This window comes from Dermacentor albipictus, chromosome 1 (assembly GCF_038994185.2).
Source record: "Dermacentor albipictus isolate Rhodes 1998 colony chromosome 1, USDA_Dalb.pri_finalv2, whole genome shotgun sequence".
NCBI classification, from domain to species: domain Eukaryota; kingdom Metazoa; phylum Arthropoda; class Arachnida; order Ixodida; family Ixodidae; genus Dermacentor; species Dermacentor albipictus.
The window spans coordinates 95683644-95697054 of record NC_091821.1 but is presented as its reverse complement, the minus strand read 5'-3'; the positions used below and the strand labels follow the sequence as shown (position 1 = coordinate 95697054).

Here is a 13411-nt window from a genome sequence, read left to right as displayed (position 1 = left end):
GATGCTGAAACTTACAAAGCACATCTACGTCATCCTTTCACTCGACTTCATGATTCTAATCTCATCATCAATGTTGACAAATGTCAGTTTGGGTTTCCGGAGATCCATTTTCTCGGACATCACCAATCATGTAATCACTCCACTGCCTGACAAGGTCCAGGCCATCATCGACTACCCGCCACTGAAGTCCACACATAGCTTGCGACGTTTTCTCGGACTCATGAATTTTTATCCCCATTTCATTCCTGCATGCTCCAAGTTGATGCAGCCTCTTGAAGCACTCCTTTCCATTTTGAATGCTGAGTCTACCGCACTTCCTTGGGACACAGTCATTCATCAAACTTTCGCCGCTGTTAAGGCCGAACTCGCACAAGCCGCCTTCCTGCATCACCCTTCACAGACTGCTCCCAATAGACTTATGGTGGACACTTCTTTGGAAGCGTGGGAGCCACTCTTCATCAGTGGATTAATGGTGCAAGGGCCTCCACCTCCTTTTCTCACAAGTTATGCGACACTAAATGCTGATACAGTACTTTCGGATGAGAGCTCCTCACGGCCTACCTCACAGTGAAGCATTTCAGGTACTTCCTTGAAGGACAACAATTTTTAATTCTTACCGACCACAAACCACTTGTTTCAGCATTACATTCCTGCAGTGCCACCCCCTACTCCTAGAGAGTTATGGCATCTTGCTTTTATCACCGAATTCATGGCAGACATATGCTACGTAAAAGGCAGCCTTAACAAAGCAGCAGACACTCTCGGTCGTATTACTATCAATGCCACGACAAGTCCTGTCCACCTTTCCTTGTTTTCACCCACAGCAGCCCAAGCATCCGACGACGAACTTCAACGACTCTGATTTTCGACATCCCTCCGCTTGGAGCAAGTCAACTTTCCTGACCACCTAACAGTTCCCGCATTTATGTTTCTGTTCTTTTTCGTCGTGCTGTTTTTCATACACTGCACTCAATCTGCCATCCAGACATATGTGCTACGCAACCAACACCTTATCACCGAACGTTACATTTCGCCGTGCATACGCGCTGATATACGCACCTGGGTCTACACTTGTACAGCGTGTCCATGTATCAAGGTGCAACGACACATCAAGCCTCCATTGGGCAAATTTGGACATCATTTGTCCTTTGCCAAACAAGCCATCAAAGGTACCGACTGATAGAGGCAGACAGTTTGAGTGGGCACTTTTCACGTCTGTAACATTCCTTTGGGTTGTGCGCGCATTCACACAACTGCTTACCATTCTGCATCCAACGGCATTGTTGAGAGGCTACATCGACACTTGAAAGCTGCACTCGCTGCTAAGCCTCACACAGAGGATTGGGTATTGCACCTTCCGATCGTGCTGCTCGGCTTTCGGTCAACACTCTGACCAGAACTCGCCTGCTCTGTAACTGAAATGGTGTACAGCTGCACCCTCCATCTGGCCGGTGACCTCGTCAACCCCATATTTATGCCAACTGTTTCGGATCCATCTTCTTTCGTCCAGCATCTATGCATTTTCATGCACACTTGTGTTCATCGCCAACGTCTGCTGACACGAATAAGCACAACATTTTCCTACCCTCAAACCTCCAAACAGCCTCACACATTTTTGTCCATGTTGACACACCTCGTCGTTCTCTTCCACCCCACTACGATGGTCCTTTTCCCATGATCAATTGTTCTGACAACCCTTTCACAATCCTGCGCAATGGGTGTGAAGACATAGTTGCTATCACAAGGATCAATCTGGCTTCCATTATTAACACCTCCATCTGACCACTTCTCCAAGTGACCCCAGCCACTTGTCCGTAGGAGGGGAAGGGGGGGGGGGCATCTGTGGTAAACTTTTTTTCTTCTTCTGGTACGTCACTGGTTTTAGACATGAGCAAGTAGTAGTAGCTTAAGAGATGAGGAAGAGGAGTTAGGAATGATGGAGTAGATCAAGTAAAGGGACCTACAAATAAAACCCCTGTGCTCTTAACTGTGCTTGGTGGTTCCACAAAACAGAAAAGGCAACTGCAATCACAATGACTATGACATTCTGTTATCACTGCTTTGCAACAGTTGTTGCAATAGTTCAGCACAGGAAAAAAAGAAGCAAATGTTTTCTGTAAAACACTTCCTACTCCTTGCCACGCTGAAAGCAGGTAGAACCATGAGAGTAGCAACACACATACAGGCAAAGCTAACAGGTGTCAAGTCGAGTCTTATTTATAGGTGCTCTGACTACATCATTTTTTTCAGGGTGATTATGAGAGAGAGAGCAAAGCTGGAACTTTTGGGGACAATAAGGAGATGCACTCTCACCTTCTCAGCAGCCTTCTGAGCAGTCTTGTTGAGTGCATTGACAGTGCGATTGAAGGCCCGCTGCATGTCGTCCATCTGATGCCGGTAACGGCGACTCAGCTCTTCCAGGTACTGTCCACTCAGGGACATATTCAGTTCAAGAGCTTTGATGCGGTTGTTGATGCGCATGAACACAGATTCTCGCTGATTGCTAAGAGCTAAGGCGCCTGCTTCGGGGGGAGGAGCACGAACACCTGCTTCCCTCAGCTGCAGCTGTGCGAAGTAAAAAGGAACAGTGTGTCATGATGACTACATGAAATTTAACACTCCTGTGGCTGCTACTCGAGTTCCTGGAAGCTGTGTTTTCACAATAACAAAATGCAAAAAAAGAAAAGAAAAAAACTTTCACATGTGTCAAGAACTGATAACTCATCATAATGACCCAGCTTGTCAGGAATGACTCAACGCTGCCATATAGTTAAAGCTACCATATAGCATTGCCATTTTTACACCACCGGTACATAAGCCATGGAATCTGCTCTAATGGGAGAGTCATAGAAAAATTGTTCAGTTACATGGAATTCATTCTATTGGTGATGTAACACCAATTCTCACTGGCTGCTCAATGGTAATGCTCCTGCTCTAGGAGCTAAGGCTACCAAGAAATCCTGCCAAATGCAACCAGCATTCCGAGTAGTATGCAGTCGTCTATTCCAGGCAGAAACCTCGGCACCACACACAGCAAGTGTTGTTTTTTTTCTGTACACAGAGATATTGTGTCAGTTATGGCTTGCTACCAAAACTTCGAACACGATATTGCTCTAGCACAATTATTGAGCATTCAGATACGTACATTTCCAAGTGGACCTAAATAACTACATCAAGGGAATAGAATCATGCACCACGGAAAAAGAGAAAAAAAAATGACATGGACACAGGTTTACAAATTACCAAAGAGGGCTCGTAATAAGTTCAACATCATTTCCATCCCACGCTTCCTATGATGTGGTGGTGCCAACCCACTCTGCTTGCTGGCTAGTGGCATCACCGTATGTCAAGACATGTGCTCTGCAGCATATGCCATGGCAGAAAGCAAATCCACTTGAGCTAGCACACAGATGCGATGGCTGGGAGTGTGTTCAATGGTCGTACAATAAAAACTAACACTACGTTAAAAACAGCAGTGCCGCAGCATAATACTCTGATGTGTTGTAGCTCTACAATTTCATGTGGAGGCTAAGTGTGCTGGAGCAAGGAAATGCGATGAGGACAGTGCATGTGAGGGTACAAAGGAGAATTTCACTGCTTCACATGCCTGACATTTGCGAGAACATACTATCTGTTGAATGGACTTAGCCCAAACACATTTAGGACTACTCCAAGTTCATTCAGTTCACCTGCCCTGCCTTCAGTGGATGGTTGTCTCATTGCAAATAGCCATTCAATAAAGCCTCTTTTTTGTCCTATTTGTACCAAATCGAATTGCAGGGAGGAAGGGAGGAAGAGGGGGGGAGTATTCTCTCATTATTTTGATTTCATCTAATTGATAACTAAGCAATAAGTAAATGTACATATTATGCTTCACTACTAAAACAAGTACCAATTGCAGGTCAGATCTTTACTGCTAATGTGCTGTAACATTCTAGGTTTACAAAATTTTAAGTAGTATGCTTTCTTTTCTTGTAATTGTCCTACTAATGATCTTTTAAATAGCAGTAGCTATTACTGGTGCTTTCCAGTAGCATTTGTAGCGTTTTTGTATCTTGTAATAGCCTTTAGAAATGATCATGCCATCATGATAACAATAAAACACACATAAAAGGTAAGCAGATCACTTCAACTAGATCTTGAAGTAGAAGCCCCCTCTCCAATCAACTGCCCCACTAGGATATGAATGATGTACAGATGCCAAGAGCAGCAATGAATCACAACGCGTGGGTTGTGATGCACGCTACTGTGCACAATAGTCTTAAATCAGTGCAAAGGTGAAAGAAGCAAAGCTGGTGGCATGAAGTGGCAGAAAAGAGGATGGAGCAAAAGCTGTGGTTCTCCATGGTAGATTGAGCGTGCATGACTATGAATTTTCACTGCAACCTATGATGCATGAAACACTGAGTATTATAATACTGCGCAAGCTTTTACTGTGACTGCTTCACACTTTGGATAAGATGCAAGTTTCATTTTGATTAAGATAGTATTTCCAAAGATACATTTCATGTACTTCTTTCTATTTCTTTTGTTTGGTTTTAACAGGATGTGCTGAATCTAGATACAACTCCATAATGCTTGTTCGATGATGCAAATTTTTAACGGCAAACATATGCCTGCTGCTAATGATAGTAATTTAATTTATAGCACAGTCAGCAGTTAACAAACTGCCACTTCAGTCATGCGCAACATCTTTCCTTGCACAGATCCTAAAATATTTTCTAAACAGATTGGTAAAAAATGGCATTACGAAATGCAACATTCCACCAATACTAATGAACCCCTTCGTAAACAACAAATACAAAACACCGTGCCTAAACATTAAAAAATGCAAAAAAAGAATTTACTGAAATGTAAGTACATTGTATCTGGTGTGCGTACCTAGGTAGCGATAAAAAAACGTCGCAGTTTTGCTCGAAACGCAAGGCCTTGATTGCGATAGCAAATTATTAGACAGATATACTAAGTAAGGTTAGTAGTTTTATCAGCAGCATTAACTGCTGTAAACATTTGGTTATTAACTAAATTAGCAAACATGTTGTCAGGCGCACACAGGCAAACACGACCACGTCTCAATCGATGACCGTGGACACTAGCTGTCAGAATGCTGGCGTGATGAAGAGCGTCAGCAGCGGGGAGCAACTTCCTCTTCGTGCTGCCTCTCACTTCAATGCAAAAAAGGTGCGTGGGAACACATCACACACAAAGCCATCAGCTATCTCAGGTCGCCTAGCCTTTGAAACCAGTGCAGATTGCCTCCAAGATAGTGTGTGGGCGACCGTGCTAAGCCACTGCAGCCGCAATAGAAGAGGAAGTGCGCACTAACCTATCCCCTGCTCACCCCATTGCATGTGTGAAAAGTCGGCGTGCACCTTCCCCACCTTCCTGCCTTGTGTATGTGAGCAGACACTTCTGCAACAACCCACCATCTTTATTGGCTCACCCTTGCAAGCTTTCCCTTGCACTTACAGCATATGGCAGCGGCACTGCCATAATGTTATTACACTTGGACTTTACACGGAACATTGTGGCAACACTGACAACAGAAATTTGTTTTGAGGGTTTATATAATTGCTATCGCAATAAAAGAGCATAATAATCAGACAGAACACTCACATCGGCATCGTGGACGAGTTCATCCAGAGGCAAAGGTATCGTGGCAACTACACTGCCACCATCTGTCTCCGGTCCCACGGCCAAGACACCACTGTCCACTTCACTCGTAGGTGGCACTCCTGAAACAGTTGTTACACTATTTGGCAATGCAGAGTCCACCACAGGAGATGCAATCTCTGCACCAGCAGTTGATGTGCTTGAAGGACTCGTCTTCACCGATGTGGGTACATCCATTATTATTGGAGTCGCTGTCACCGAATCTGTTGTAGAATCAGATGCTTGAGAGCTACTCTGAAGAGTTGTAGAAGCTGTTAAAGTATGCAGTGTTGTGCTCTCCCTGTGAGATGGTTCAGATGCACTGCCCAAGTCTTCTGACTCTGTTTCATTGTCATAGTGGCTCTTATGGTCAACACTGGTACTTGCCTCGACACTAGAGGCTGCTGTTGCACTCATAGGACTAGAGGAAGCTTTCATGCTTTCTGGCTGTGCAGTGTCACTACTGGGCAAAGCAACAGATTTTGATTGTTCCACTTCAGATGTGGCATTCGCAGAAAATGTTGACGACGACTGGATTGGGACTGGCACCGTAGTCATTTCAGAAGAGGAACTTGCTGCTGTCAAATCAGAGCTGCTGTCTGTCTCCTGGGGCACGTCACTAAAGCTCCCAGTGCTCTTACTGGGATCTCTTTCTTCATCAGGCTCGTCTATGGGGCAGTCATCCTCTAGAGACAGAGCGGTACGGAGAAACCGGCAGGCAATGGTTTCACTAAGAGTCTGAGTGACTTTTGACTGGCCCACAAACAACGAGCACATGGTGCATGGCTGAAACACCGACCCAAAAAATTGGCGACTTCTGTTTTGTTGGCAGCCAAGGCGTCTAGCAGTTGCATTCTGTGCTTGGTGAGACGCATTCACAACACTGCAGTTTGCATGTAAACTGTGGAGAGAAAAGAAGAAAAATCAGCAAGGTCTACTGCCAAGTATTTCTCTTTCTGACAAAAATTAAAAGTGACAAGACTTATGATGCAGCCACTGCAGATATACTAACTCCCAAACATTGAATAAACAAAAGCACTTCTAAAAGGTACATTTGCATCTCGAGATTACAGATGAATAGAGGTTGCTGCATAAAATACAGATGCACCTATAAAAAAAACAGTGAGTACACCGAAACTTTGTAGTGATTGTCACTGATAACAATTTTTGAGCAAGTGTGATGTGCTTTGTGAGTGGCATCCTATTTTGCACAATATTAGTGACACAGGAAAGCTATAACATAAACCCAAGCCACAGAAGACACAGGCAGCTGAAACAATGTACAGTAGAACCTCGTTGATACGTTTGCGTTATGTGCATTTTCCCGGCACCAATGTTCCTAATAGAGAAAAAAAAAAGATGACTCAACAAAGTTACGTTCATTTATTACCGGTTCATACGTTATCGGAAAACATGATTTTACAGCATCAACATTCAGTACATCGCCAAACTGCAATCGTATGATATGTTTTCTGGCCACTAGATCCAATGTAAACAAGAAAAGGTGCGAGGCACGCGTGATTGAGAACAGTATATAGCCGCCCGTCTCACATCGAAAACAATGGCACGCACAGTTTCTTATTCTGGTACCAGCAAATCTCTGCCTGGGTCGTTGCACGCTGCATTCCCAGCTTTTGACGTCAAACCTATGCGATAAGCATCTTCACCTCTCTGTTTTACAGCGCGTGGTGCGTAGTGCCATTAGTAGTGCACTGCACGCTTACAGTAGGCGATAATCCAAATGCGCCGCCATTCCCTGCTGCAGGCGGCGCGATGTGGCCATCGCGCTTCGCTTCGGCGGCATCTGGCATCACCGACCAGCTCGATTTTGTTTCGATTTCCCATCGCCCTCTTAAAACAACACACAATAGGAAAACAACAAAATGTGTCTCAGGCTGCCGGAGCACCACCAGCATGACGCGCATCGGCATCTCGTGCCACAACAATCCGCACAACACTTCGCATTATGTAGATGTCAACAAGAGTAGAGTCCGTCAATTTTTTTTAGTTAGTGTGGATCGTACGTTTTTCCGGTTAGTATGTTTTTTCTCGTGTTTCTTTTTTTTTTTTCCAAAACGTATGAGTGAGTTTATACTGAAATATCATAAAAAATACTTATGGTACCCTAAAAAATAGGTGTCAAAAGATTGTGTTGTGTTGCATTGGGTTTAATGGCACATAAGTAACTTAGGCTATCATGTGCCAAACACAAGGTAAAAATTATTTTAAAAAGTTGGATCACCTCAGTGACAGCCCTTGTATGGACAAGGACTCGGAGGATCCCAAGGACTCGGAGGATCCCTTCTCAAATGTGAGAAGGTGGATGAGGTGTATCATAATATAAAGCAGAGCGTAGGGTCAGAATTTAGAATTTTTCAAGGTTACCAGCTTCCCTTAAAGAGCTAATGACATGTGTCATATTGACAACTGAATCTTCGCCTAAAATCATCAATGTTGGATGAAATGGAATATGTTCATTGCAAAACAAAGTATTTTTTCTTAGTGTTTGAAGAACCACTGTGGCTAAAGCTGGTATAGACGACGCAAACAGCTTTACTGATCTCCGCATGGCTGAACGTTCTAAACACACGAAGATGCTAGTCTGACACAACGGGCTGGCTTTCCGGAAATGACAAGTTATCAAATAGAGTTTCACGCATGATAATAAGATGTGGTTTACGGTAAGTTCGTTGCCGCATTTTTCACAAACTGGCTAGTCTTGCTTTGTCAGAAGGAAGTTGTGCATAAGGTGCTTGTGTCCAATGTGAATGCAACATAAAGTGGCTTCGATGAAGCGTTTTCAGTGTGAGCATGACTTCCATTCTTGTAAGACAGGTTTTACTAGGTGTAGTTTATTGTTTACTTCATTTTTCCATGTTGTCTGCCATTTACTTCTCAGTTTATGGTGCACTAATTTCATGCAATTTTTGTAAGGAATTCTTGCTTTGATGAGTTATCTCGCGCTTTCACTGCACATTCATCTGCTTTCTCATTTCCACAGATTTCGACGTGGCTCGGCACTCAGCAAAATTTTATGTTGTGTCCTTGCCTTGTGGCTCTTATGTTATGTAGGAAGTCGCCAATTAATGGTGCAATTGCATTTCTTGGGTGAAGTTCTGTTAGTACGCTTAGTGAATCTGCGTAAATGATGCTGTTCTCAAAGTTCTCATTTATTATTTTTTCTACGGCCAATGAGACTGCATAACACTCCGCAGTAAAAATGGATGCACACCAAGGTAGGGGTACCGGTTTTTCCTAATTGATTTGTATCGCGGCACTTCCAATGTAGCCTGCTGATGTGGAGCCACTGGTATAAAATGCTGTGTATTCTGCATATTTTTCGTTTAGTGCTAAATAATCTTGTAATATATGTTCATGTGGTGTTTGTTTTTTCTGAAAATGTGTTAATGTGAAGTCGCACACTGAAGGGTGGCAATAACAAGGCGGGAGTGGATCGGGTTTCCGCACTATCTGAGGCAATGTGCCTGTTATGTCAAATTCTTTGTATCTCTCCTTAAAGCAGAGAAGGAGTGGTCTTATTGCTTGGAGTTTGTTGGTAAACAGTGTTCGTGACAGGCACCTTGTAACTATTGGATAACAGATACCGTATTTACACGATTGTAAGTCAATCTATTTTTTACATTTGAAAATCTGAAGTGGGGGGGTCAACTTACCAAGGAGACCAAAACATGGCACCGCCAAAAGAGCGAGACCAACGAAATATCAGGGGAGCTACAAATTAATTAAAATTTTATGTTTGCTCTATGGCCTTACCCATAGCTTTTTGCTATCCTGTGCATTTGTTTGCTTTTCGGAAGGGTTTTTCAACATGCTTGAGAGTTTTACAGTGCACACAACACTCATGGGGGGGTGTCGATAGTTGATGGAAGTGCCGCTGTTCCATTCGCAGCGGCACCCCTAGAACAGTGGCGCTTGCAGGGAGTATTGATAGTTTATGGAAAAGCAGACACCGCTCATGTGTTTCTGCTTCCCTGTAGCTCTTAGTTCGACGCATTCGACTTGACTGCCGGCTTCTATGCACCGGCTACATGCTACTTCCATGCTTCCTCAGTCGTCATAAGTGCCCAGGCCCACTAAACATTCGGTGCTCGCTCACAGCAGCGTTCATTAGGGCTGCCATCCTTTTACACCGAAGAATCGAATCACTGTGCAGCGGGCCGCAAGTTCGATATTTCTGAACAGGTGGTGCGAGAGTGGCGACTGCAGCGAAGCAAAATTTTCACCTGTGACGGCAAGTGAAGAATTTCCCACGGGCTGAAGATTGGACACATTACGGAGCTGTAGGCCAAGCTTGCGGCGTATGTCACTGAAACGTGTGATCGGTCTGTGCCAGTGAAGTGCGACATGGTTACGAAACAAGCCTGGATCTTCGCCTTTTAAGGACCTGCTCCGCCATGAGTACAACGAGTGGCTGGCAACAGAAGACCATGAACTGGACCTGTCAAAATGGCCTCCCTGATGGCTGCGTGTGGGTGGGTGCATTCAGCAAGGGCTGCTGTTCCACAAGATGTTGTGGTGAGGTTGTTTGCCAAATGTGGAATTTCGCTGGACGACGACGCGCTGTGGGCCCCTAGCAGCGATGACGATGGCAGCACTAGTGAGGACGAGTATTCCAGTGACCATGCCAACTACCAATAAATTTTCATTATCGAATGCATTCTTGGGTATGCTTTTCTTTTTTTTCCCTGTCACCGCGATATGGCGGGATCGACTTACATTTGTAATCGACTTACAATTGTGTAAATACAGTACGTTTCTGCAGTGAACAAATTTTTAGGATGTATGAGCATGTAACCTGGTTCTTCTATCTGAAAGTGGTGGTCCATTGGTTTCTACATACAGACTGTTTATAGGCGACTTCCTGTATGCACCAGTTGAAAGACGTAAACCTAAATTGTGTGCTGGGTCCAGGCGGTTCAAGTATGACTTCCTTGCTGAACCATACACTATAGACCCATAGTCTAAGTCGGAGCGTATAACAGAACGATAAATTTGTAGAAGGCATACCCTATCAGAACCCGAGTGTTTGCATGAAAAAGTATGTTCAGACACTGAGATGCTTTCTTTTTCGGCGCATTGATCTGTGGAAAGAAGGCGAGTTTCTTGTCAAAAGTTATACCTAGAAATTTGTGCCCGTTTTGGACAGGTAATTCGGTTTCGTTCAGGTGTAGGGTGGGGTCTGTCCGTACACCTCGTTTGAGTGAGAAAAGAATGGCCACTGTTTTCTGTGTAGAAAAGCAGAAATCATTTCTGTCTGCCCATGTTGTTAGTTTATTTATTATTAGCTGTACTTGTCTTTCGCATGATGATATTATGCTGGATGACGTGCAGGCTATCTGAAGATCGTCAAGGTAGACTGAATACATAATGGATTTTGGGATTATTTTGCTAATAGAATTAATTTTTATAGCAAAGAGTGTCGTGCTTAAAATACACCCCTAAGGTACTCGATTTTCCTGAACGAAATTCTTCAAAAGGGTTGAGCCTATGCATACATGGAACGAACGGTTAGACAAGAAGTCTTTTAGGAAGTTCAACATCCTGCCGTGGATGCCAAGCTTGGCCAGATCTTTAAGAATCCCAAACCTTCAGGTTGTGTCATATGCCTTCTTTAAATAAAAAAAGACAGCAAGACAGTGTTGTTTGTGCATTAAAGCTTCTCGGACTGTATTTTCAAGATGAACTAGATGGTCATTAGTGGAGGATGCTTTTTTAAAACCACATTGATGACTATCAAGAAGCTCACGAGCTTCTAGCACAAAGGTTAATCTAATATTCAAGACACTTTCAAAGGACTTCGCAAGACAGCTGGTGAGGGCTACAGGCCTATAGCTACTGGGGGAGGTTGGTAGTTTTTCAGGTTTCAAAATGGGAACAATAATAGCTTTCTTCCAGGCTTCGAGTCTTTTTCCTGATACCCAAACTTTGTTAAAAAACTTAAAGGGGCTTTTACGGCAGGTACAGAGAGATTGCTTAGCCTTTAATAATGTATTTTATCGGGGTCAGGTGCAGTCTGTTTAGCAGCAGACGGTACTCTGTGGATTTCTTGAACTGTAATTAAAGTATTGTAAGGTTCATTTCTACTGCCATCTATTGGTAGTCTGTTTCTCAGCTGTAGTTTTGAATTTTAGAGATGATTCTGCATAGTGTGATGTACTGGAAGCTACTGAGAAATATTCACCCAATATGTTGGCCTGTTCTTCTGTACTTTTCTGTATACCATGGGCTGTGTGAAGAGAAACTGTGAATGGGGAGTAGGTGTTATTTAGCTTTCGTACCTTCTCCGACATTTCTTTTGATGTGGTTGAGCTGTTTATACAGCATGTATCTTTGCCACGAAGACTTCTCGGCACTGCGTCGGATATATCTGGCTTTCGCTCTTGCGTTTTTTAAATTTATAAAATTTTCTGCTGTTGGGTATCTGAGAAAATTCCCTAGGCTTTGTTTTGTTCTCTTTTTTTGCTTCTCTACATTCTTGTGCATACCAAACTTTGTGATGTTGTTTTACTACTCCAGAGGACTGAGGTATAGCTAGGTGTGCAGCGTCAATAATACAGATTGTGAAAGCTTCATTAAGTTTGTCTATGCTGAGATTATTTGAGACTATTTGTTCTAGGCTGGCCTTTTCTTGAAGCAGCGCCCAGTTGGCTAAGTGGAGCTTCCACCATCGTGGTTTTGTTTTGATTACTTCTGGTGAGGATGTTAAGCTTATCAGCACAGGTAGGTGATTGCTTCCATGTAGGTTGTCTAGGAGATCCCATTTTAAGTCTGTAATAATAGAGGGTGAACTAAAAGATAAATCAATACTGTTCATTTTCGTTGAGCTAGATGCACAATATGTTAGTTTTCTGGTGTTCAGTAGACAGAGGTTATTACTCAGTATAAGATCCTCAATAACTTGGCCTCAAGTATCGGTTCTGTCACTACCCAAAAGCTGGAGTGCGCGTTGAAATCTCCAACTAAAAAATACGGCTCTGGTAACTGCTCTAAAAGGTCTTTAAATTCATGTATAGTTATTACAAGATGTGGCTCCAGGTATACGCAGCACAGAGCAATTGTTTTAAATGCGTGCAGGACGGCTGCCACAGCTTCTAACTTAGTTTTGAGGTGATATTCTTTAGCTGTGACCCCATCTTTAACTATAATAGCTACGCCACCTGAGAACCTGCTCGCGGGCTTTTGGTCACAACGGAAGACTTTAAACTTTTTGAGTATGTTCTCATGTTTAGAACCTAAGTTTGTTTCTTGTAAACACAGGGCCACAGGTCAGAGTGTGGCTAGTATATTTTTTATGTCATTTAAGTTATATAAAGTCCCCTGCAATTCCAGTGTATGAAAACCATTTTGTATTACGTGCGTGGAGTCAGAGAAGATCTAGGTTGTGTTTTCGGGTCCCTTGATTCGAGGCCTTTCTTGCGGCGAACCAAGGAGCCCTGCCGTTCACCCGACGTCTACGGCACAGGACTGCCTTGACTTGTGTCCATCGTATCCTCAGATACCGTATTTACACGATTGTAAGTAGACCACTTTTTTTAAATTTGAAAATCTGAAGTGGGGGGTCGACTTACAATCGAAACCAAAACATGGCACTGCCAAAAAAGCGAGACCAATGGGAGCTACAACATAGTTACAATTTTATGTTTGCTCTATGGCCCTACCCATAGCTTTTCGCTATCCCCCATGTTTGTTCACTATTCAGAAGGGTTTTTCAACATTTTTGAGAGTTTTACAGTGCACA

The 13411-nt window shown here is 43.4% G+C and overlaps 1 protein-coding gene across 2 annotated transcripts in view; it reads right to left on the bottom strand.

Annotated features, from left to right (window-relative positions):
* LOC135902639 (SUN domain-containing ossification factor) overlaps nucleotides 1-13411 on the bottom strand; it is a 149941-nt gene that overhangs the window by 24520 nt on the left and 112010 nt on the right. For both annotated transcript variants that reach the window (XM_065432838.2, XM_065432839.2), the window contains exons 12-13: nucleotides 5617-6553; nucleotides 2314-2565 (exon numbers count right to left, since the gene is read on the bottom strand). In XM_065432838.2, coding sequence (XP_065288910.1) covers nucleotides 2314-2565; nucleotides 5617-6553 — 1189 coding nt within the window. The remainder of the gene's footprint in view (nucleotides 1-2313; nucleotides 2566-5616; nucleotides 6554-13411) is intronic.